The sequence below is a fragment of the Pholcus phalangioides genome, unplaced genomic scaffold (assembly GCF_987345545.1).
Source record: "Pholcus phalangioides strain wild (caught in Gottingen) unplaced genomic scaffold, Ppha-v1.0 ptg000007l_1, whole genome shotgun sequence".
NCBI lineage: Eukaryota > Metazoa > Arthropoda > Arachnida > Araneae > Pholcidae > Pholcus > Pholcus phalangioides.
The window spans coordinates 53,631,574-53,658,912 of NW_028301600.1; the positions used below are offsets into that span (position 1 = coordinate 53,631,574).

Here is a 27,339-nt window from a genome sequence, read left to right on the forward strand (position 1 = left end):
GAAAGCCTTTTATAATGAATAATATCAAAGACTCATTTAACAAAAATTGCACATCCATCAAGTTTAATGAAAACTTAGTTTCCAAAATCACAACAGATACTATATATCTGAACACTTCAGAATAAAATAGTGCAAAACTGCACTGGTTGTAATCCAACAAATCTCAGCTACTTTTATAATGCTTTAACTAGCCAGATGATTCAGAATAAGTAGACATGCAGTAGGTGGATAAGCATTTCACAAAACAGTACTAACTACATAAAAGAACTGTAGGAAATTTTTCACCAGATGAAAAACAAAGCATGATACTTGATATTCTATTTTTGTGACTAGACATGACCACACATTCCGAAGCTCTACAATACTTCATTACACTTTGTTGAGTGTCTTTAAAATCAAAACATTCAAACTCCACTTGAAACAGCAGCATATGGAGGAGGAGCATACAAAGCAGCATGGGGCGGCATTTTAGTTGCTGTATCATAATCTGGAGGAAGAAGAGCCTGCACCAAAATTGAAAAACAGTTTACAAAGATGTCACTATAATGACAATTATAACGTAATAATGATATCAATTATAACGTAAATTATTTAGTAGGCAATTTGAGTTCTAATTAAAGATTTAAAAAACTATTTTTTTTTCAAAAGTTAGTTACATAACAAATTACTTAACCTGGTACTTTATGGCCAATGTCAGACACACATTAACTGCAAATACATGATTTTTGGCCTGCGCTTTGGGGGACGAAGAATAAACTAGTTGCCAAATGATCATGGATGGCAAAAAATTGAGCACTTCATGGATGTGGACAGTTTCTTTTCTATTGTGTAATTGGTTTCTGTGAAAACCAGCTCGTCTAACTGGTTGTGCATTCCATCAACTTCGTCATGCAGTAATAACTGTGCTTATCAGGCATCAACCTAAAATACCCTAGGCAGATAAAAGGTGAAGTCAGTACTGCACCGCAATTTGAGGGACAGGTTAATTCTCCCATATTATCGGGCTCTTGGGAGAGGTGATACCCCCCCCCTCCTCCTGTATTCGTGCCTGGCAGAAGGAAGGGAATTTTGCCAAATTTCTTGACCAATGCATACAATTATGCATAATAGTTAGTGCTGCCATCTATATTTTAATCCATTAACCAATGGATTGGTATGTGATTGTTGGTAAGAAAATTTGCCATTCAAAAAAATTTTTTCGGAGGTGGTTCCACTCAGTATTTTTTTTCTTTCAAAAAATCAAAGTCATCATTAATGAGTTAAGGTGATAGGTCTCTTTCATCTCTCAAAATGTATCCAATATTTTGCAACCTGAAATCTGGCAACCCTTTGAATGGCCTTACCCCTTTGATTCATACTGTAACTTAAATTGTACAGCATAGACTGACACTAACGGTTGTATTCACCTACATAGTTTAAACTACAATCGCAGGTGAAAGGATTGAAGATCGAAACGGATTGGTTGAATTGAGGATTTTAACCGATCTGTGTTGATCGCTAATCCTTTAACCAGCGATTGTAGTTTAAACTCTGTTGGTGAATGCAGCCATGTGTATGATACACAAGCATTTTGATAACACATACACATAACTTGTAATGGTCAAATTTTCATGGTTTCTATAATTTTAATTGAAGTAATAGAAAATTCCAGTTTTTAAACTGTGTGCTCTTCAATAAAATTGAAAAGAAATTATCAGGTTCATGAATATAATTACCTCTGAATCAGCTTCGATGTAAGTGTCAACAATCTGAGCAACCTGCAGAAGCTTCAAATATTTGTAACAAGACCAAACAACACCCATGAAATAAGCCTATAAGAATATAAAAATGTATGATTGAAACTACCTGTACAGCAAGGGTAGCTTACGACTAAATGTTTTGTGCTGTGTGTGTGTGTGGGGGGGGGGGGAGAGGAGGAGCACACACAAATTTTATGTTCTGAGACAAAGGAGAAGTTAAAAATTACTAATACATGAATTTTTATACAGTGAAACCTCACTAAAACAATACTTGATATAACGTTAAATCCCTCTACAATGTAGAGGGTCTTGTTTGGAGAAATGCCTATATAACGTAATGTTAAACTGCTACTTCTCAATATATCGATAATCCCTATACAACAATATTTTTTCTTAAAAGTCTAAGGTCTGCAAAGCATTGTTATATTGAGGTTTCACTGCAGTTGAATTATCTTCATTTTATATTTACACCCCACAAAAAAGATAAGTGCTCATTCAATCTTAAAAATACGTAACTAATTTCTTTCCAATGCACATTAGTTTCTTTCTACTTGTGGGATAGCTGGCAGCACCACTTGAAAGAGTACTTCCTCATTGAAATAGGGTTACTATTTGCCCTCCTTTTTGAGGGACAGACCGCTGTGGTGGTCGAGTGGTCATAGTGACAGGCTCGCATCGCGAGGATCTGGGTTCAAACCCCACCGGCGCCACAGTGGTGGTTGGCTGAAGTTGGTTTTCTGTGGTTCCCAACTTCAAGGCACAAATGTGAGCCGATCTCCCCATTAAAAAGTCTCGTCACAGAGAGCAACAGGCCTACAACATTACAAATATTCAATCATTACACTTCATGCACAATTTGAAGTATAGATGGCAGCACTGAAATATCAGATACAACACTAGCTACACACTCAGACTGTTAGGTGGACTCACTTTGTTCCAGACTCTGTCACGAAAGCTGGGCTGCCTTAAAAAATGTGTCCTCCTTTTCAGGTTATCAGAAAAATTTCCTATTTTTTCCCCTGGGGAATTATTTTTTCAGTCTGAAATACATAGCTGCTAACTTTTGAAAATGAAAATTAGCGAGATTTTCACGTGGACCCGTAATTCATACAAAAACACTCCCTAATAAATACAAAAGGGATATTTCTAAATAAAATAAGGATTTTACACACATGGAAGTTAAACCCTAAGGAATAAAATCCCTAAGCAAAAACCAAGGGAAATTGGAGGCGAAAACTTCAATGGTGATCAAAAAAAATATATTGTGTTCAATCAGAAACAATGTAAACAAACATTCTGAGCGAATAACCCAAAAATCATCGGAAGATGAAGGGAAAAAAACATCAATTTTTAAAGAATACTGACTTTTTTGTGACACTTGCTTGATGTTTTTTGATTTCATATAGGTGATGTCAGTCTTTCCACCATGACCAATGACAATTGTGTTATGTCCATAACACAACTTGTACAAAAATAAAAAGTAGCCTTTTTCTGGAACGTTTGATGAAAAGCAATTCATCGGAATAAATATCTTTAAAATTTTTTAAATATTTTTTTGCTTATCAGTATTCATGTTTTGTTATCGCACGTATGTAGCTCCAACAAAAGAGAAGGTTTTGACCACATGCATGTCACTATAATGTTCAATTATTATCCAGGACTATTGGCTGCTAAGCTATTTCCCTGCATAATAAGGCAAACAAATTTTCTTGTTACCATCAGAGAATTTGTAAATTCCTTAGGGATTGTTTTCAGAAGCAGGGGTTCTTTTCAATTGAAGTAGGGAATTTTTATGGACAATTAGGGATTTTTTGTGATTTTCGTAAAAATTCTGGAGATTTAAGAACTTTTCGGGTGGTCGAGAGATACAGTTAAAATTCTGGAGACTTGGCAGCTATGGAAATATATCTCTTCATTGGCATGACTGTTTGCGTGGTTTTTTTTCTTTTCTTACACATTTTTACATGCTTTGACCAACGCCCTCAAAATTCCCAGACGAATCCAAGTTGCCTCCAAGCAGGGCAGATGCTATTGTAATGGCCCAGTTTGCCCAGGATAAAAGGAAAAAGACATTCGGAAAAACAGCTCTGGAAGAAGATAGTTTTTGTCGCACCATGGTAATTTTCTGCACACAAGGGTTAACTAGACCAGGACCTATAATTTATTGTCAATTCCAAGCACAGCAGCCTTTTTTATACTCACTGAGAGGTTGGTGAGCTAACCCCTCGATGGGGGACTCTCTACAGTAACAATCTTATTCAGTGGTTGTATCGCCGGTCTCTGTTGTACCCCTGTGTCACAAAAGTTTTCTGACAAGGATGAACTAGGTATCGAACTTGCAACACCTCCAAACATTCTTTGGTACTTTAGGTGAATATCTTATCGACCTAGGCTATCACATCCTCTCTGGAAGAAGGAAACCGCAATATTCATTTTGAGAATACCATTGTTTGCTCATTAACAGCAGATGCCATGTACTGAAGTGGGAAGGAGTTACCTATTCCATCCAGAAATAAAGAAAATAAACAACAAACAACACTCAAAAAACAAATAAACTCAATGCTGATTTCTCTGGCACAAAAAACAACACTCCCAAAAGATTAAAAAAAACTTTTGGGGGTACAGAAAGCAAGCCACCCTCTCTGCTTCAGGCAAAGTCATGAAACTGACCAAACGGTAGACACAATTCATTAAAAGCAAGGAGAGATGGATCGATTATTTTTCTTTTGTTCTCCAACTCATAATGTCTAGCACAGACATGTGTCGAGATATTTCAAGTCCAAGACTATTGTATAGCTTTTTGGCCATCATCATCCTACTTCTTTTTTTGCCTGGTCTGAAATTCTGAAGGAAAAAAAATTAACCCACGGATGGTAACATTAAAATAAGGTTGAAAACTGTAGAAACGACATATTACTTTTTGCAGATTATGGCAGTTCTATTTCACAAACATAGCTATATTATTAATATTTATTCCTCTCTTTGTTGACAACTTATCAGGTGAGTTCGAATAATCTTTTCACAACTACAGCCTAGATTATACGCAAGTGCATATGTATTTGAAAATTTTGATATTTTTCAGTATTAATGCACACAAATGATAAAATTAAAGAATTTCGGAATACAAATACAATACAAACAAATACAAATACAACGCCACAACAGGCAAAATGCCCAACGAGGTGGCTGATAAAAAGATGCCCATAAAAATATGGTTGTCATATGTTTCAAAAATACAGCAACCCAATTAAAAATGCAATTAACACAAATTACAAACAATATATACACATGATAAAATATTATACAATGCCCATAAAGAATACTTATGGTTGTCTTATTCTAAGAATGGATAGCTTCTCGATTTACCCCAACATGTTTATCGTATTTCTTTTTAAACGTGTCAATTGTGTTACAATTTACTACCTCCGGGGGTAAGCTATTCCATTTATTAACAACCCTATTGGAGAAAAATTCCCTGCGACACCATAACCTTGCATTGTCCCTCACCAATCGATACTGGTGTCCCCTTGTAAAAGCAGTCGATTGGCGGTGTACTAAAAGTTCATGGTCCATCCTATCCATCCCATTGAAAATTTTGAACACTTCGATCATATCTCCTCGACACCTGCGTTCATCCAATGTAAACATATTCAAAAAATGAAGTCTTTCTTCATAACTCAAGCCCTGTGCGCCAATAAGGACACGCGTAGCTCTTCTCTGCACCCCTTCAACCAAGTCTATGTCCCTCTGTAGGTATGGTCTCCAAAACCTTACAGCATACTCCAGTCCAGGACGAACTAAGCCTCGAAAAAGCGGAAGAATGACTTTAGGAGAACGCGAAGAGACCTTTTTGAAAATGAGACCAAGTATTCTATTCGATTTTTTGACAACCGCTGAACAATGTTCAGAAAACTTAAGTCGCTCGTCAATGAGAATTCCCAAATCGGTGACTCTAGTTGCATCCGGGATAGTGACACCATTCAACTCGTAAGAGAACCGTGGGTTGTTCGAACCAAAATGAGCGACCATGCACTTATCTACGCTAAACGTCATGCTCCATTCATTTGCCCATGCTGCAATCTTGTTTAAGTTGGTCTGGAGCAACTCCCTATCGCTTTCATTTCCGATTACCCCCATTAGTTTCACATCATCTGCGAATTTGCTAGTAATTCCATCGATACCCTGATCGAGTTTGTCGATAAAAAGTGAAAAAAGTATGGGGCCAAGGACACTTCCCTGAGGAACTCCACTTGTGACGTCTGTCCAACCAGAGAATTCCCCGTTCACCATAACTCGTTGCGACCTATCTCTTAACCACGATTCTATCCAATTCAGCAAGTTGCCCCCTATTCCAATCTCGTGTAAACGCTTCAAGAGTTTGCCATGTTGGACCCGATCGAATGCCTTCTGGAAATCAAGGTAAACAACGTCGACATTTTTGCTCTTACCCAAAGCCTTAGTCACGTAATCATAGAAGCAAAGGAGGTTAGTTACACATGACTTCCCCTTCCTGAACCCATGCTGATTATCCGACAATACATTATTCTCGTCTATCCACTTCACAAACTGCCTTTTGATGATAATTTCCAAAATTTTCGAGAGGGAGCTCGTCAAACTCACTGGACGATAATTAGACACCACTTCTCTACTACCCTTCTTAAATATCGGAACAACGTTAGCCAGTTTCCAATCTCTCGGGACGATACCCTCAGCAACACTACTCCTGTATATCTGTGCGACTGGCCCCAACAATTCATTAGCACCTTCCCTGAGAACCCTGGGATAGATATCATCTGGTCCTGGTGCTTTGCTTGCACATACATTTCTTAGAAGATTTAGGACCTCCACGTCTTCCACTTGAATATCGTTGAGCGTTTTATTACCCCATGCAACACCCGTATATCGAATATCATTATCTCCATTAAAAACCGACGCGAAAAAGTCATTGAAAGCACTACACATGCCTACATTGCTCTCTACTTTTGAGCCTCCTATCGAGAGGGGGCCAACTGTCCCCTTACATCCATTATTGACGTATCGAAAAAATGATTTTGGGTCAGAGCCAATGTTATCTGCCAACCTAGATTCAACTTGCTTTTTACTATCCCTTATCGCTTTCTTCAACAGTCTTCTTTTATCAGTAAACAATGATAGGTCACCTCGTCCACTTTTATACTCTCTGAATGCTCTTTTCTTTTCAAGATAAAGGTTCCGCACGCTATCCGTGAACCATAGAGGGTGTGATGTACAAACACGCTTTTTTCGAACAAAGGGTATGACGTCGTGCAAAACAGAGGACAGCTTCGTACTAAATTCTTCCCATTGACTTACCACCCCTACTGATTCCAACCGGTCTTTGAAAACTTCCGCTAACCTTCTTCGCAAAACATCAAAGTTAGTTCTCCGAAAACAAGGAACCAGTCTTTTGTTATCAACCTTACCCGAGGAAAAGTTACAGTGAAATCTGACGATACGATGATCACTGGAAGAAAACTCTTCCCCCACCGAAACATGTTCAACTAGATCCTCAGAACTAGTAAGAACTAAATCCAAAATAGCAGTACCCCTAGTGGCTTCTGATACATGCTGATACAAAAAATTTTCGAGCACCAACTTAAGAAAGTCTCTTTCATACTGATTTCCAGATGAAAGGTTCTCCCAATCAATACCCGGGTAATTGAAATCCCCTAGTATGAGAACCCTCTTTCGCTTACACATGTAGGAAATTTCATCATGCATTTTGGCGATATAGTTTTGATCCCTATTCGGTGGATTGTAACAAACCCCAACAATAAGCTTATGACGTCTTTTGTTCTCAAGTTCAACCCATATGGTTTCAATATCACTTCTCTGCACGTTACACTCTCTAGCCTTCAAACATGATTTCACGTATATCAACACTCCACCCCCTTTCCTATCAGATCTATTTCTCAAAAAAGTATCGTATCCGGAGATGTGTAAGAAAGATTCATCCCCATCGTTTGCCCAAGATTCTGTAATGGCTATAAGATCCAAGTCCTCCACAACTATCATAGTTTCTAAAAAATCTTTCTTGTTACCCAAGCTCCTGGCATTTATTAACACACATTTTAATTTGCCCGGTGGTTTGTTGTCAATCGAGAAGCCATCCAAGTCAGAGGTGGGTAATTCCCCGTCAGTACTGTTGTGATTATCATTAACTAACCCGCATTCCCGACTACGTGGTCTGGGAGTAAAAAACCTGACCTAAGACTATCGTATACGTATGTTTTCGAAGTTTAACAAAAGTTTAATCACATTTTTATAATTTTTCGAATGAGTATTGCTTTATTGCTTTTAAAAATGCACATGAATAATAAGCAATTGGCAAGTGTTTGTATCTTTATCAACATTTTTAAATGTAAGCAACCTCACTGATCGAATCCATCATTCTAGACTGAAATTCGAGAAAAATTTCCAGTGAATTTAAATTTATTGACAATTTATCATATTTACCAATACCAGCTGCGGATTACACGTAATCACTAATGAATGTGAAAACAAAATTTATAAGACTTATAAAGATGGTTAGTAACTATGCATAATAGCCAGTGATTATGCATAATAACTGGATTTATCAAATTTCCATAACACATAGCAAGTCTGTTTTAGTTGGGAAAAACTATTTGCAGGGGCCGGTTTATTTTTTGGAAGAAAAGTGGTACCATCTGTTGTGAAAATTGGGGGGGAAATGATGCCATCAAGGGTGCATGCGCAGGCATCTTCTTTTTCAGTTTTTAAATCTGTTAACCCTACATTGACAGAGGATTGCAAACAATAAGTCTCTTTTATTACCCTTTCCAGGATCGCAACTAGATGCTTTGTCAGCTGGGGCACACAAGCATTTTGGCACCCCTTTTTAATGTTTGAGAGGTTAAAGGGTGAAATTTGCATCCCCTGTGGTACGGAGCACTAAACCCCCCCCCCCCCATTCCACTTCGAAAGCTCTCAAGTTGCTTTTTTTATTCTGGCAAACTAGTAGTAGTGGCAATTTTCATTATACTAGTTTTTTACAGCCACCATGTATATGAAGAGGAAAGAACTGAGCTTTTCATTCACTTTTATTCAGTGCCTTTAAGACAGAATGGTGCTAAAGGACCAAAATATTTTATAGATGAATATTAATTCAATGTTGGTAAATACAGGGTGTTTCACGAAGGACCCCTAACTTTAAAAATAAACAACTCTGGAAATTTTAGTTACAGATTGTGCCGATAGATGGCGCCACAGGCGGCATTACAGATTCCTATAAAGAGAGTTCAGACGCAAGAGCGATCAGTTGTAAAAGATTTCGCCGATGAAACGTGACCGCTATTAGCGTATAGTTAAAGAAATTCCAGAAGTGATGTATTCCATGGAAGAACATGTGTTTATTGTGATGGAGTACCACCGATTAAATCACAGCCCTACTGCCACAAGGAGAAGCTTTCAAACACGTTTTCAAGTTGCAAAAGGCCCAGATAGGAAACAATTTGTGAGCTATTCGAAAAATTTTCAACAGGCAGGCAACGTGGCCGATGAATTAGTCGGAAATGTGGGTCTCACCCACTCTGTCGTTACATCTGAAAATGCAACAGTACTTGCTGCAGTTATTTAGCGTCATACGATTAAATCTGTCCGCAGACTTGCAGATGAATCCGGAATCACGCCATCCAGCATGTACAGAATTGTGCAGAAAATATTACACATGTTTCCGTACAAGATTCAATGCTGGCACGCCATACCAGTTTGAACTGAACGAGAGGATTTCACTAACGAGATGCTCAACATGATTGATGGTTCTGGTTTCGATGTCGCCCGAATATGGTTTACAGACGAGGCGCATTTTCATCTGGATGGTGTCGTTAACAGACACAATTGGTGATTTTGGGATTACAGAGAACCCACATTTGTTTCACGCACAACCACTCTATTGCCCAAAACTTAGGCTGCAATCTCCTGCAAAGGCATCATTGGGTCCTTTTTCTTGCGAGACGGAACGGTGACGACTGACTGGTATATTGCACTTTTGAAAAATTGACTCAACGAGCATTGAACGATCGATCATGCAGGCGTGGTTCATGCAAGATGGGGCTCGCTCACACCGTACACAAGCCATTTTTGACTTTCTGGATGGATACTTCGATGATAAGGTTATTGTATTGAATTGATTCAACAGTTAAGGGAAAAGGCATGGACTGGCCTCCGTATTCACCCCCTACGACTACTTTCTGTGGGGCACACTGAATGACATTGTTTACCACAACAACCCTTTAACACTTGAGGAAATGGAGGAGGCTATTTGTCAAGCTTCTGTGTCGATTTCCGGTACAGAGAGTCACTGACAATTTCATTCTTCATTTGCAATGTGTGTTGTGTGAAAGGTGCACATTTTGAATCGCTTTTGATGTGAATGCAAGAAGATCTGCTTGCATTACCCACTATGTACAGCCTACTTATGGTAATGCCGCTAGCATCACCATCTATCTGGACAATTTATAACTAAATTTTTGAGGTTTCTGTATCAGATTCTTAGTTTTTTTAATAAACATACCACTGGTTTCATGCTTCTATCTATCACCGTTTCAGAGTTATTTATTTTCAAAGTTAGGGGTCCTTCGTGAAACACCCTGTAACAATTTATCCTATTTAATGCATTAGAGGGTTTTTTAATTTTCTAAGAAGGTGCACGTCTCCGTGTATTTGAAAATCTGCCTCTGCTGCAAAGATATGTATTAATAGAGAATTAATCAACATTAATACTTAAACAATGTGAAATTGAAACAAATACATATTTAGATTTCTAATTTAGAACATATCAAGCATCAAAGCACTGTAGTTGAAAAAATAACAATTACTACAAATATATTTTCAAATAAGAGTTTAGAACCTTTAACATCATGCAGAAAATCACAGCTACCATCACCACAGCACATAACCATTCAGGATCTAAGTTTAAGAGCTCTTTTTGAAATGGCATATCAGCTGCACCTTCAAACATGCGTCGAATATCAGGAACATATGAGAAATATCCAACCGCAGTAAGAGCAGAAACAATAAAATCAAACACTTGAAGGCTAAAAAATGGCATCAAATACTTAGCTCGTCCCTGCAATTAAAAAAAAAAGACACTGATTGTGATATTTTAAATAAAAAATATCACACTTTAGATATTGAGAATAATTAAATATGAGAATTCTGAATTTTTCTCTAAGAATTGCAGATTCACAATGGTGTCTAATTTTTTTTTTTTTTTTGCTTGACAAGTGGAAGAGTTTCCATAGAAATCACAACCATTTCTTTTATAGAAAGTAAAGTTCAACTAAAGTTTAAAATTGCAAGCAGATATTGTTCTCAAAAATGGGTTGCATCTGGTGTTATATTTTAGATATAAATTGGCTGTTCAGAGGTTATATGTAGAATGAAGTGTTCTCAAAAAATAATATAGGTTTTTTTTGTGAAGTTGAATTTTGCAATCATAGGTAAGTATTTTTCTCCCCTTTAGGTATTCTCCAAGCATCAACATTTTTTCCAACATTTCGCTTAAAACTGGAATTAGTCTCATGGAACTCTTTATTCTTAATATCATTTGAAGCCTATAATTTGTTTTATTACATCTCATCTATATAACTAAATTACTTCACACTTTATTATTATTATCCATTAAATAGAGACACATCAAGATCAGAAAATGGAGTTGGTAGATCACTAGCATTATTTTTTTACTAAGAAGTATTGGACAGAAAAAGACATAAGGACCATTATCATAATGAATTTTCAATAATAAACAGTTTGAACTTTTACGTTTTTATCATTTCTGCTTGACTAAAAGACAACCAGATTGTGGCAGGGCTTCAGTTAGCAGATCAATTTTTAATGGAAAACCACTGTATTATTAAATCAAAGTATTATCTTTAAAAGCTTGTTGAAGCATCTTCAATAGCTCAGTCACAGTTTTCCCAGACGGAAAACATAATTTTGGTCACATATTTTAATTGCTTCACTATGCTTTCTCAGGATCGGATCAAGACTGATTCTTGCATCTTCCCCATCTTTTTACACACATGGAACTCCGCCGTCATCCAAACTGCTTAGAAATTTTGTACTTCACTTTTTTTTAAACAACTTTTTGGTGACTGGTTTAGGTGGGGCCCTAATATAAAAATGTTGGCAGGTACATAAAATTCAAACATTTCTAATTCTGATAAAAGGTATTCATTCATTTCTGAATAGTGATACTTCTCAATTACCATAAAAACTTGAATCTGATGTGCATGTATCTTATTTCTATGCAGCAATGCTGTATTTTTTTTTCCAACACTGTCATCGATTCTAACATGCATCCAAATAAAAAACTTTGATATTGGAAGGGGGGGGGGGAAGCAAATTAGATTGGAGTGAATACAGTATTTCAAACCAAATTTGTCATTTTTATGAAAAACTATCTGTAGCATTAAATTAAGGGAAAAAGAATAGGGAATAAAAAAATATATATACCCTAATTGTTCCATAAAGCAGAAACAAGGTGATGACTCCAGTGCAAAAGGTGATAGCTAGTGCCACATGAAAATCCTCTGAAACACATTTAATATATTAAACAGTCAAATAATTTGTTAAATTTTCCTGTTGATTGGAAGAAACATTAGAAATGAAAACTGATAGAATAATTTAACCTAATAATCTTTATGTCTGAATGCACATAAAGAACTAAGATAAATAAAAAAAATCTACGTCACAACAGGCAATTTTCCGAGTGTTTGGAAGAAAATCAAGATATAAAAAACATATCCATCATAAATATGTTACAAAATACAGCAAACCAAAATTAAGAATTATAACAAAAGAACCAGAAAACCGAAAGAAAAATACACTGCCCATAATCAAGGCCCAGATGTTGTTGACCTAAAAAATTACTATAAAAATGATCTAAAGAACAGAAAAATGTCTTAACGCTAGAACAGCCATAGCAGTCATTTTGATGGTTTTTGATTTTGAAAAAGTTATAATCTCAGCAGTATTTGACGTACACACTCCATTTTTGTGGTGACTTTTCATTATTTCTGCACTTATCTCTGCGTACAAAAATTTGAAGACATTGAAGGTTTGTTCGGGAGATATCGATGTTGGCCAAGAGTAGTCATTTTGACTGCTGTATGTGAATTGTATATGTCGTCTCCTTGTGATGGGCGTTGATGTATATTTTTGCTTCTAGGTTCATTCCCTAACATTCCCTAATGGCACACACAACACATATTCAGGAGTGACATACTAAGAACAAAAAAATAAATTAAATAATGCTACTTGTTGCATCATGTTACTGAGCAATCTAAAAAGTCTATTGGTAGTGACAGTATGTATCCCCATTCAAAACACTATCTTATTTAGTCATAGCCTCTGTTATCAAAGTTGAGGAAACTTTTTTTTTCCTGATTGCTTCACCTCGCAAGTTTAGTTTTTGTTTTAGTTTGACATTTCATAACTCTTCATACCACCATCTGCTTTGAAAGTTTCCTAGGAAACAGGTTCATTCACAGTGCGTAGAAACGGCTCTTAGAAAGATGTATTAGAACAAAAAAATATTTTATCAGTACTAAATGATATTTGGGACAATAAATCTGAGGAGACTTACGATGCAAACTCTGACAATGAAAATCATGATTTTCTGCTATATCTACCCAAAAGAGAAAGTAGTTATTCCAGAAGTGACTGGTCTGAATCAGATAATACTGATGAAAAAGAAAGACAAAGATGTATTTTTTTAATTGTACATTGTTTACAAGTTAATTTGGCCCTAGTATTTCTTCAATAGTGCAAATTTACAGTGGCATAATAGTATATGTTATCCATAGCGTGTGCAAACAACTAAATAAAGTGAATAAAAAAAGACCATGATATACATATAAAAATGTGTACATAATCAAAATGGAGCAATGTACGATGTGATGTAAATGCAATGTTTATCTTTTTTCATGGTAAATCTTGTCCACAGTTGCCCTCTAATTTTTTATATTTATAGTTGGAAAGTAATTTTATTCACACCCTGTATGCTTAAGAAAACGCAAATTTCTTCAAAATTAACAATAGTGGGATAATGTTTGTTATTTTTTATTGTAAAAATTCAGTGATTAAATATACTGTACTAAAAAGAAACAGCAGTCAAAATTACTGCCAACAGCCCTTTTAGATATATCATATTGTTGGGTCCTTCTAGGGTTAAAACAAAAAAAGAATGTCCTAAAGATAACAAAAAATTCAATTTAAATATAACAAAACAAATTGTTAAAAACCAATTATGTTTGAAATTCAAAGAAAAATAATTTTTTTTGTTGTATCGAAAATCCCATGTAAATTGATTTTCAACATTAGATTTCATCAAAAATTGCCACAATGGAATTTTTCAAATAAATAACTTATATTTTATGAAAGGGTTAGGAAGTTTGAAAGGCATAAATTTTTGTAAGTTTTATACCAAGATAAACTTCTCTCAATATCAACAGAAAATATTAGGGATACTTGAAAAAAAATCTGATCTACTCACATAATGCCTCTTCAATTCCAAAATTTTCAGATGTTCCCATCAAGTAAGGCCATAAAACCATGGTTCTCCCTCCCCTCCATCATTTTGTCAAATTTCGGAACAGCATATTTTCCTACTCCTACCTGTAGCACACCTAAAGAAACTTTATTGATAGTATCAACAAGCTCCATTCCTTCTTTCTGTAATGACTGAATGCAGAAGTTTGATCTCATATATGAATAGGCATGAAGTTATTGGAAATATTGGGAGGGCTGAAATCCCCAATATTTGTATAGGTATTATGGAGATGGGGTGGAAAATTATGTACTGAGATAAGCTCAATTCCTGACTGGATACAAGTTTACACCTATTTACATTATGCCATGTGCCCCTCAATATTCCCCTAGCAAAAAAAAACTTGCAAAATCTCAATGCATGCAGCATTTTAGGGATCAAAACCATTAAACACTTCTTATTCGGGTGGTTTTCAGCTGTAATGGTAAAAGTGTGTTATCCCTTCTTCTAGGTGCAATACTGATGCGATATTACTACCCTGTATAGGACAAGATAATTCTTTACACACATCCTCATCTCGTTTTTGTTTTATATTGTTTTACTAATTTGAATTGGGCGAAGGGAAGGGGAGAAAAATCAAACACTATTTTTTTCCCTCACTTTGAAAATGTAACAAAGAAATCCACACTCAGCAATTTTCTGCAGCTGAAGAACAAGTGTTATATCCAAGTCAGATGAGGTTTGACTGAGATCTTAGCCCCTGCTTTCGATGTGTTACCATGAATTTGAAGATTTGAACATTTTCCATGCAACACACAAGTACTTTCCCATGTTTCTAATCAACCCTTTTGAATAACAGAAAAAGTTTTCTCTCTCAACCTCCCATATAGGATCAGAATTTCTTGAATTCATTTTTATTTATTGTTTAGTGAAGTATAGTCAGATCTATATAGGAATTTTTACTAAATACTAACTTTACTTGGAATTGGTACTAAACTTTGCCTGTTACCTATAAAGTTACAAATGAAGTGAAGAAAGCAATGCAACTTATTTATTTAAAAAGAATTCTAGCCCAGTTTTTCATATTTACCCAATGCAATCACCATACATATATTTTTTAGAAATGTTCAATAAAATACATGAAAAAATTCAAGTATTATTAGGATCTGGGCCCTAATAATAATAAATAGAAATTAAAATGCAGTTGGGCCCGCTTATAACGAACACATATATTACGAATTTTCATGTATAGCAAAGTTTTTCATAGTCCTGTTAATTTCTGCATTGCATCTCTGTTATTTTGATTGCTTATACAAATACAACGCCACAACAGGCAAAATGTCCAACGAGTTGGCAGAGAAAAAGATACCCATAACAAATATGGATGTCATATTTCAAAAATACAGCAACCCAATTAAAAACACAATCATAAAAATTATAAACAATATATACACATGATAAAATATTATACAATGCCCATAACAAATACTTATGGTTGTCTAACGAACACTGATTTCAGCAAAGTACACTTATAATGAATTTTAAGCTGATTTCAAAATACAAATTTCTTTATCTTTTCTTATCTGTAAATTTACCTTTCTACAATGAGATTTTTTCCTTCGAAGGAAATCTATTTCAGGGTATTTGAGTACTGTAAAAGGGGTAAAATCTTTTTCCCATCACTTTTTTACTTTTCTCTGTTAAATCCTTAGAGAAGGTATAGAGCCTCCTATACCTCTTCTAAAGTTAAATCCTATTTTGCTTGCAGAAAAACTTTTATGAAGGCTATTTTTTCCCAAGAATCCAACCTTCAAAACACCTTTTGTGCTTACCTATGGCTGGATTCGAACGCTGGTTGTGGTGGAGTTATCATATACGAGTTAATTTTGGGAACGCCCGAGTGCAAAACACTAACCATTGCTTCAAAAACTGAAGCTATATAGCTGGTTGATAGCCAAAAATTGAAAAAAAAGTGAGGTATAGAAAAAAATTCAAGATTCAATATAGTTCGTTATCAACAATTTGGAACACAGAGGAATTGAAGAGAAAGTTCTTAGATGGTTGAAGAAGAGATTCAGAAAAAGAGCTCATATTGTTGTGGAAGCACTTCTTTTTGAATGATTCGAAAAAGTCAGGCAAAAATACACTCATTGATAAAAATTTGCGCACCCAGAAGAAGTCGTCAAAATGAAACAAAATTTTACACATGTAAGTACTACGTTGATATAAGTAAGTGATTAGAAAATCCAAGAAAAAGGATCATTTATTGCAGAAAAAAAGTACAGATGAACAGAAGTTTTAGTACTCTGTTGGACCCCCTCTAGCGCGAATGCTCGATGCGATACGAGCGGGCATTGAGGCATACAAGTTCCGTATGATGTCCTGAGACATCTCGTTCCACAGTTGCTGTAAATGCGCCTCTAGTTCGACCAACCTCGTAGGGTGTCCAACTTGCCATCCCAAATGATCCCAGATATGCTCGATTGGTGACAAATCTGGGGATAGAGCAGGCCAGGGAAGGGTGGTAATGTGGCGGAGGCAGTCTTGTGACATCCTTGCTGTGTGTGGCCTAGCATTGTCTTGTTGAAAAATGGCTCCTGGGAGCCCTGCCATGAGTGGCAACACATGTGGCTGAAGGATGTTATGGACGTACCGCTGGGCTGTCATTGTGCCATGGATCAATATTAGGGGTGACCGTGTATCGTAAGCAATGGCACCCCATACCATGACACCAGCTGTGGGAGCGGTGTGTCGCTGTAAAGCGAAGGCAGGATTGAAGCGTTCACCACGGGGCCTCCACACACGAACACGATTGTCATCACTGCTCAAGTTGAATCTCGATTCGTCGCTGAAGACGACCTGGTTCCATTCCGTTACAGTCCAATCCCGTCATGCTCGACACCACTCCAAACGGAGGCGTTGGTGGGTGGGTGTCATTGGCAGCACACGTAATGGGCGCCGCAATACCAGATGTCCTTCAGCCAGGCGCTTTGCGATGGTTCGGGAAGACACGGGCCCGTAGTGAAGCTGCTACCTGTGTCTGGATAGCAGCCAATGAGGCAGTTGGCTCTACGCGTGCGTTTCGGATGATGTGACGGTCTTCTCGACCACTGGTCTGTCGAGGGCGTCCTGAACCTGGTCGCTGTGTAAATGACGTCTCTTCTGTCCACTGGTTCCAACACCTCCTCACAGTAAAATCAGAATGGCCTAGTCGACGAGCTACTCGCCGAGCTGACCACCCAGCTTCCATCATCCCGATGATTCTTCCCCTATCGAACTCTGACAACTGCTCATATGGTCTTCGACGGCGGCGTAACGGCATGTCTACCTCAGCATTTCCTTTGCAAACGATTAAATACACTCCAGCAAGCTCTGCTTACCTGTTTTATACTCCAAGGAGAACAAAGTTCAACGTCCTCTAGTGGCATTACGCAATGCGCAATCACACTGCATTTCTAATCATTTGCATATCTGCCCGACATGTACCTTCAGGCCAACTTTCGTTTCGATCCCACAATTATTTCTTGGTGCGCAAATTTTTATGGCAATGAGTGTATGTAACAGTGACCCAGTCATTGTTACAAAGAAAAGACATTCCATTTTTCATGATTATCAGGCAAAAATATTTTAGTGCAAAACAATCATCTTCCGCAATCATATCAACTGAAAAAAAAAAAGTTATTGAAAAATATTTTCATTGAATTATGTAATGAGTGTATTAATGTTTACATTTATAAATTCAATTTTAACCTTTTTTCTAAATATATTAGTTCAATCTTTATTTTAAGAATGCTTGGAATATTGAAAAATGCTTATTGTGTACGTAAATTATGTTTTATTTCACTTGAATGCATCATTTTCAAAACCGGTATGGATATAATGAAGTTTGTGTAATATGAATAGTTTTGCTGTTTTCTCAAGTTCATTATAAGCAGGTCCAACTGTATTTAAAAAAAGGAAGAACAGTTATTACAAGGTAGCCGAGACCCCCTCCTGTGAAACAATGAAAATAGATAAAAATGTAAAAGAATGAAAGAAAAACAAAATCTGCTTCTGAAGATCTTGACTTTTAACCTGGAGGTAAATCACAAAAAGGGTGGTAAAATAAAAAAAATTCACGAATACTAAAAAAACATTGATAAAATAAAAAATGGAATAGTGATGCCAGGTGCAAACAAAGAAATCACACTTAGAAAAGGATTGAATATAGCAATTTTACAAGTTTGTACCAAACAGCCTTTTTAAAATGTGTGATGAGCTTTTGTGATGGCTTGAAAGAAACTGAATCGTGACAGAAAAAAAAAGTATTTAAAGACACAATGTTAAACTAGACGGGAGAAGTTCTCAGTTTGTGTGTGCGTGTGAAAGAGGATGTCAAACTATAAAAAAAATTGACTTATAATTGTGTTTTCGTTTTTTTTACAATATCTTTAACTTGGAAAAAAATAGAAAACAAATCTCATATATTAGTATACTTGGACAATACATTCAATGAAAAATAAGTGGCACAACATAAAACTGAAATCTTTCTCTGTCAAAAAACTGCAATTTTGATAATAAGCAATAGAGAAAAATTATTCACCAAGCTATACATGATCTAGTTACAATTTTTTTTCCTGGGAAATTTTATGATTTAGAAAACTGGTTATGGATGAAATAAACAATATACTGCACAATGATTGATACTTTTTGCATTAAATATCTCCTAATATCCGTTTTTCACAAGTATAGAATTCTGCATTCAATATTGTTTTTCTATAGGTGTTTAGCATATGTGTATACATGGTTTATTATTAATAATTCTGCAACTAAAATACTTTTTGATATAAGCATAAGAAAACCATTCCATTCATAAATTTTAATATAGACTAAAATTTGAAAATTACTTACGGATCTGCCATTTATCTCTCCCAAAGGCATAATTAACAGCTGGTCCTGCACTCAAATCTGGCAGTTGAGGACCATAATAATCAGGAGCAAATGCATGGCTTGATGTTTGTGGCATGATAGTTCCTGATGCAGTCCATGCTGAAAATCGTCCTCTAACTTCTGGGTGAATGAGAACACTAAGTAGGAGTGCAAGTGCCAGAACATGAAGAACCTACATACAGACAAATCAATTAATTTAGAATTCATTAACATGAGAAAACAAAAATAAATTATTAAAATAGCCAAGGCATATACAGGGGTTGCACAAAATATTGTGAACACCTGTGCAAAAATCAACACTTGAGGGAACCTATCGTATACGCCCACCTTCTAGTGTGGAAGTTCCACTTAGTTGGCGATAATGTGCACACATCAGTCTAGTCGTAGTAGTGATAGCGTTTGGATGTGATGTATATTGGGGCATTAAAACTTCGTTATGGCTGACCTCAGATTTCAAAATAGGGATGATTGTTGGAGCCCATAACAGCATCCAAGATAACGTCTGAGATGAACACACATCTACAGGAAAGTGTATCGACAAAACTATCCGCCATGAACTGCATGCAGCAAACATACAAGGTAGAGCGACTATTCCAAAATCATTGGTGACACCGTGCAATGCCTTGAAACGATGAACATGGTGTCTTGAACATAAAAATTTGACACAACAACAATGGGAGAATGTCATCTGGTCAGACAAATCGTCATTCACATTATTCTAGACTAATAGACATGTTTACGTTTGGAGAACGCCAGCACAAGCCTATGACGGTGATTGTCTCCTTTCTACTATTAGGCATGGAGGGGGATCAGTTATGCTGTGGGGGGGGGCGCTATGTCTCACCCTGGTCTCGCCCACTTGTCCTGGATGGGTGGGTTAATGCAGCGGTTTATGTCAGTATTCTGGCCAACCATCTTCATCCAATGGTGCAATATTTGTTCCCTGATTCTCGACCTGTGTTCCAAGAAGATAATTCACCCGTTCACACTGTAGAATTGTCTGAGACTGACTTGATGAACTAATGTGCACAGGAAGAATTGTCTTATTGTGATATATTCACCTTTCAACTTTTTACCCTTGATCTCATACACAGCTACGATGAATAAAGCTTTCTTCACTAATTCTTTCTAGTACAATAGATTTTTTATTATATCAAACTTCTTTTCTCTAAATATGTATAGCAATTTTATGAAAGATCTTAAAATTTGCTTTTAAAAATATTAATTTTAATAATCAATGCCAGGGCTACAATTGGGGGGGGGGGCTACATCATGGGCAGAGATACAGGGGGGAGGCAATGCCCCCCCCAGTGTCAAAGGTAAAGCCGACTTAGCTAATGTATTTGCATATATATGAATTGACATCATCATCATGCCCCCCCAGACTTTCAAGTCTATCTCTGACGATGGGGAGTATGTAGGTCTGGTTCAGACCGTGAGGGGGCATTGAATTCACCTATTTTCATATTCATCTGACAGCTCATTCAATGCTAGGAGAGAGAGCTTAAATTCATGCTTGCCCTGGGTGACAAAATACATAGCTGCTGCCTTGATCAGTACATTGTTTGCTGTGATCAAATATACAAGTAATTGCGGGTTCTTGCATATTTCAATATATTTAAGGCATAAAGAGAAATTAAGTGAAGTGTGTTTTCCTAGTATTTTTTTGCAACTTATATCAAATACACTATATTTTCAAAAACATTCTCTGATGGAATAGTAATAAGTTTACCAATGAACGAAAGTTTAGACTAGGTTTTTTTCTGCATATCTACAACCAGAGAAGCTTAAGAATAATTTCTAATCAGTTTTCCCTTTATTTGCACATAACATAATATGGAAGTTGTTAAATTATAGACACCAATAAAATAGTTTAATAATTTCTATTAATTATCATGCACATCACATAGAATTTTAATTGACTCTCTCTCTCATTACAATTACATTTTAATGCAAGGATTTCAAACTTTCTTTTCGGTTATATCACAAAAAAAAAAAAATTTGGGGCTTCTATAAGTTTTTCTGCCCTGATATAATAGAAACTCACCAAATGCCAAATTCCCAAAATTATGGTGCCTGTTCGAACATGGAAACAAAAACAGCAACGAAATGCCTCATTGTTAGCAAGATCTGACTTCTGAAACATCAGCCTGGTTTCACAGCCAGCCAATAGAAACTTCTGTAAAAAAGTATTTTAAAGTCAGAAAAATTAAAATTTTATTAGATTTTTTTGTTAAAAGTTATTACTATGTTATCGCCAGGCAGAAATGCAGACATCACATACACTTATACAAAAATACCCCACAGTTATGCAATATGTGGCCCCCAACAACAACTGCATAAGTCAGGGTACAGTTTGCCATAAAAATACAAATAAATATTTATTAATTGAGATTAAATTTTTAAAAGAATACCTGTATTTTTTTCTTACTATGACTATAATGATATGGTACTCTTATATGGTTCACGAAATATAATTTTCGTTGTAGCTGCAATCCTGCACAAACTGCTTGCAGTAGGTCTAAATATCAGTTCGAATATCTCCTAAAATGAGTTTCGACAACTTTTTTACTTTTGGTCAACTTGGGAGTTGGCAGCTTATGAATTGTGAAACCATTAATTTCATTTTTTCTTTTATAAAACACTAGCCATTACCTGAAGCTTCGCTTGTGGGGATTTGGTGATCTGAAAATTACTTAGATTCCCCATATAACATTTGAATGCATTATGATTCCCCCCCCCTCCCGGGGAATTGATTTTTCAGAGATTTCACCTTAGCAAGTATCTACATTATAAAATATAATACTGACCAAATTTCATAATTATAGTTTCAGTGGTTTCGGCTCAGCCATGACTGCCCAGTTAAACCTTTGAACCACCTTATGACCCCCTTAGAGATTGAACTTTGAAAAGTCCCCCCCCCCCCCACTTAATGAGTCTTTAGATCATACAGTAAAACTATTGACTAAATTTCATACTCGTAGCTTCAGCGGTTTCAGAGCTCAATGTGATTTCTCTATGTAACCTTTGAACCCTCTTGGAGTCAAATTTTGAAGAAAAAAAACCACCTTAGTTAGTCTTTATGCCATGAACTAAAACTACTGACTAAATTTCATAATTATAGCTTCAGTGGTTTTGGCTCGGCTTGATTTCTCTATGTTACCTTTGGGGATGCCTTTTTTCGACCCCAGGGGTCAAATTTCGAAAAACCCCTTCTTACAATGAAAGGGTCCAAAGATGTCTACCTCAAAAAGTTTTGAAAAAATTACCACTAATTCTACTCATTAAAATATACCCAAAAATATACAAATATCCAGAGTAATATTTATGGGTCACTTAAAAAACAAGGTAAATATTAATATTTGGAACGCTAAGAGAGGCCAAGAATCATTGAAAGAGATAGGGGGGTAGCATCAATGAGGGAGTTGATTACTCTAATGTGTATGAATTGACATCATTGTGCCCCCTCCCCATACTTCCAAGTCCATTTCCGCCTATGCCAATTATGACAAAAATCCCACAACCCTAAAGTGTTAGTGACACCATTCAAACAACACATGATCAGACACGGCATACATAATGAGAGAGAGAAGTAACTGGTTTCTAGAAGAGAGAAGCTGGAAGGGGGGAAAGGATGTGCAAGCACCAAAAGTGCTAAATTTAAGAAAAGGATTATTTTTTTTGCTTATGCTATTGTCTCCCATCGCTTTCATTTATTGTTATTTTTTCCCTACTCTCTCCGTCTTCTGTTCTTTTTCTTCTCCTTGCTTGGTATTCAACAGAAAGGGGAGCTAGAGAGTGAAAAGAAAATTTTATAGATATTGCCAAGAAGTACGAGAGGCAATGAATAGCCAACTGTTGTAGTTTTTAATAATTTTTTGCAGCTTCAATAACTGAACTCTGTTGCTAATTTTGTTTTATGGGCTTTTGGGTGAGATGAATGTACTTCAATTTTTTCATAATTTTTTGAGGATGACACATTTGGACCCTTTCCTTGTTAGTGAGTCAGGGCGAATTAACCTATATTAAGACTCTAAGCAGACAAGTGATTTTGCCCAATAGTTTTTGCTAATCTAAGGGGGTTGATGATGTAGAACTAACATTTGCAACCATAGATTGAGTTAAAAATTTTGTGGAGCACTTTAAAATTTTGTATGATGATTGCTTTATTTTGGTCGCCAAACACTCACAGCGCTTTTGACATTTTCCCTTTAAAGGGTATGATTTTCCGTTAAGAGCATACAATTTTTCTTTCCGTTTCCACGTTAGACAGGTTCTGTTTAATCCAGGTTTTTCAATGAGTATTTTGACATTGAAATCACGGGACCATGATTTTTTTCCATTGAAGACAGGTTTTCGCTTAATACAGGTTCCAATAAAGTCAGGTTTTACCAGGAGCGTAGCCAGAAATTTCGTTCGGGGGGGGACCAAAGTGACAGAACAATGGATTTGGCCATCTTCTTCCCCTTTTTTTGGTCATTTTCTCACATTTCGGGGGGGGACCAGACCCCCAAGTCCCCTCCCCCCTGGCTACGCCCTTGGGTTTTACTGTACATACTTTATAATAGCGTGCATCTTGGGAACTTGTCTTTTAGTTATGGAAAAGAAAGAAAGTCATCTTTTTAGTTATGGGGGTTTCAGATTTTCCCATAGCGTAGAGTGCAGCAAAGTTAGGTGGAATTGTTTTGCAGTATCTGTCTCCGTCAGTCAGAATTTTGTGACATCTGAATAGTTACTCGATTCAGCAACGTATTCTTCACTGTCACTGCTCTCCACATACTCAGATTCATTATCCAAAAGCAATTCGTGTAGCAATTTCAGTGCTTCAGAAATGCTGGGGCCTCTCTGAGCCATTTACAAAATAATTAAAAATTAGAAAAAATAATAATAATTGAACTACGATTATATTAGAAATATATAAAACTCAAAGCTAATGAAACTTTGTACCATGAAAGCAAGAGAAAAAAAAGAGAAATGCTCAAGTGAAAATCAAAGATAAAATTAATCAACTGATAAAAATTACCCTTGGCTTCCATAAAAGCTCCTCCGCAATTCTTTAGTTGATAACCCCCCCCCCCCAAAAAAAAAGAAAAAAAGAAACAGCTGTGCTCCCAGCCTTCTCTTATGAAATATGAAATCTTACGCCCCAGGAATCTGGGCTCTGTGCTCTTCTGATTCAGTGAGCCCGATTTGGGCACAACTTGAAGTCGTGACTCAATTTTAGGAAAGCTTTCAATACAAAAAGTTAAAGCTAATACAAAATAGAGATTAGCGTACAGACAACAAAAATACCACAGAATTTTTTTTTCCAGCTACCCTTTTCATATTCAAAAAAAAATTTTTGAAACATTTCTTTGAAAAATAAGAGTTTTCAAAAAATAAAGACATGCCAAAAATATGGATCCGCTTGTGTGATGTTATCTAGTGTTGATAAAGAAGGTTCCAAGTAATCCCTCGTTTATTTTCAGTGTTTAAAAAGAGAATTTTTTGGGTGAGCCCAGACTGGGTTAGAAATGCGAGATGAGAATATTCTCCTGGATGTAAAAATTAGAGAATAACTGAGAATATTAATTTTTCTTTTAAATGATGTAATTTTTTTACCAATTTTGTTTATATTATGAAATATAAATCAGTTTTCATTGACTAAAACCATTTAAAAGAAAGCAATTTTTAGCCTAATCACCCCCCAGTATGACAACTTTTAGTTTGAGAATATTCTCCTAGTCATGAATGAGAGGTTTTAAAAGTTTGGTTATGAAGACTTCAGAAACCTTTAGATTAAAACCTTAAAAAGTTATTTAAAATTAGATAAATTTTCAGAAATTAGATAAATTTTCAGAAATTAGATAAATTTTCAGAAATTAGATAAATTTTCAGAAATTAGATAAATTTTCAGAAATTAGTTCAAAGCAAAGAGTAAAACCAAAGTTGATTGACAAAGGAAGCTATTCTTATACAATCACCTTCATTCTAAGAAGATACAGAACTGGTTTTTTTTTAATGTAGGCTATTATACACTTAAATTCTGTATCAGTCATATTTCTTTAAAAGTTGTGCAATTCAACCATGTTGGTTTAATTTTCTTGCTTTCAAGCTTCAATATTGTGGGCAACAAACTTTAATATTCCCGTCAAGGAAAGAGACGGGAACAAAGAATATTCTCTCAAAGGACTATTATAAATTACTAGGGAACATTCTTATCAAAAATAATAAGAATTATTCTGAAGTTATTTATAGAATTTATTATAATAGATGTTATTACCAATATTCTTGAGAATACTCTCTGGCAGGACTATTATAATAAATAACTGAAGAATATTTTCATCGAGGAGAATATTTGAGAATATTCTCTGGAAGGACATTATTAACAACATGAGAATTTTTTTTTTTTCATAAAAGAATATTCCCCAGTAATTTATAAAAATAGTCCTTCCAGAGAATATTCTCAACAATATTATATATAAACTACATTATAAATAACAGTAGAATATTCTCATCAAGAATTTAAAAGAATATTCTCCTAAAGATTATTCTCGAGAATTTTACATCTCTAGACTGGGTACACCAAGTCAGAAAGGGTTAAGGCTCAATTATATAGTCCTTCCAGAGAATATTCTCAACAATATTATATATAAACTACATTATAAATAACAGTAGAATATTCTCATCAAGAATTTAAAAGAATATTCTCCTAAAGATTATTCTCGAGAATTTTACATCTCTAGACTGGGTACACCAAGTCAGAAAGGGTTAAGGCTCAATTATATTGGGCTAAATTACTAACTATTCTCTAGTCTGTAAAGTAGCTGGTGAGCAAACCATTTAACCAGTGCTGCGGGTTTCAATTACACACGACTAGTAAAATTGTTCATTGGATAAGTAACCATCTTGTTTTTCTCCTCTTCCTTTTTTTAATTTCTCCTCTTTTCTTACGAGCCAAAACACATGCCATTGAAGAAAAGTAGACACACCCATATTGCACATGCGAGATAGCAAAAACGCCAGTGAGAAAAATAGCCCACCCTTGCACTAGCAGAGCGACGAATTTACTACATAAAGTTATTAAACACAGCGACTCTTAACACAGCAAGTAGCTAGTAAACTCACCCAATTTAATCGAGCCTTCACCAAACTCATAAAAGTTATTCATGATAAAAGTAGACAGCACATAATACACATGAGAAATACAACATAAATAAACCCAAAACATAAAGAGAACAACAGCTGGACACATTTTGGAGCTATGTCAATTCCTTCTCCAGTAGCTAACAAAAATGGAAAGAGAGCAAAAACTCGATATAATGGGAGTTACTTGCTGTTCGGGACAAAAAGTAGAAATTTTCAACTCCTGCTGACATAAACAAAAGTGCGGTTATACCCATCCTTCTTCATTCCAACGGTAGTGAACAGCACCAGCGTTATCTATTGTGTGTTAGACAACAACATCTAGCTTTTGATGGTGCTGGTAGAACACACCCACAGCCATTTTTGGAATGGTACAATAGAACTTCACATTCAAACTTTGTTTCTGAAAGAAAATTTTGATTTTATGGAGTTCTATCGTATGAAAGAATTTTCTGAACGAAAACTTTATTATATCCGATATCCATAAATATGGCATTTCATTACAAGTGATATTTTTAATATTATTCTGGTATTACAGGCTCTCTGGGACGGGAAAAAATTCGCTATAACCGATATTTCGTAATATCCTGTTTCGTTATAATTGGGATCGACTGTATATTGTCTAAGTTCGGCAAAACGAAACTTTGAATATTTAGTGGATCAAAATTATTTTATGAAATTCGACAAACAAAACGAATAATCAATTGACTGAAATTTCGAATATAATTGAACGTAAAATTAAAACTAAAATAATTAATACATACAATTAACTACGCTTGATGTTGTTCGAGCAGATATTACTCAAAGTAACTACGATATCACTTATTCAGTTTCGACATCTAATGGATTCTTCAGCAGCTGCTAATATTATTATTTCAGGACGTCGATGACTACAATAACTTTCCTTCTCGCTACACGGTAAAAAATATCCGAATATATTATATCAACCAAAGGTGATCGTGATCACATGTTCGTTTACATTTACTTCAGTTGTCGACGTCATTATTCATATAAAGA

General features: G+C 35.7%; 1 protein-coding gene across 1 annotated transcript; it reads right to left on the reverse strand.

The window, feature by feature from the left end:
• Window positions 1–35: 35 nt before the first annotated feature.
• LOC149085488 (lysosomal-associated transmembrane protein 4A) lies at window positions 36–27,322 on the reverse strand. Its single transcript, XM_089233509.1, has 7 exons — window positions 27,087–27,322; window positions 21,245–21,376; window positions 19,159–19,369; window positions 12,234–12,310; window positions 10,627–10,845; window positions 1,716–1,811; window positions 36–503 (listed from the first exon to the last, which is right to left on the reverse strand). Exons 2-7 carry the CDS (start codon window positions 21,341–21,343, stop codon window positions 405–407), a joined length of 801 nt encoding a protein of 266 aa, XP_089089635.1. The 5' UTR covers window positions 21,344–21,376; window positions 27,087–27,322; the 3' UTR covers window positions 36–404.
• Window positions 27,323–27,339: the final 17 nt, after the last annotated feature.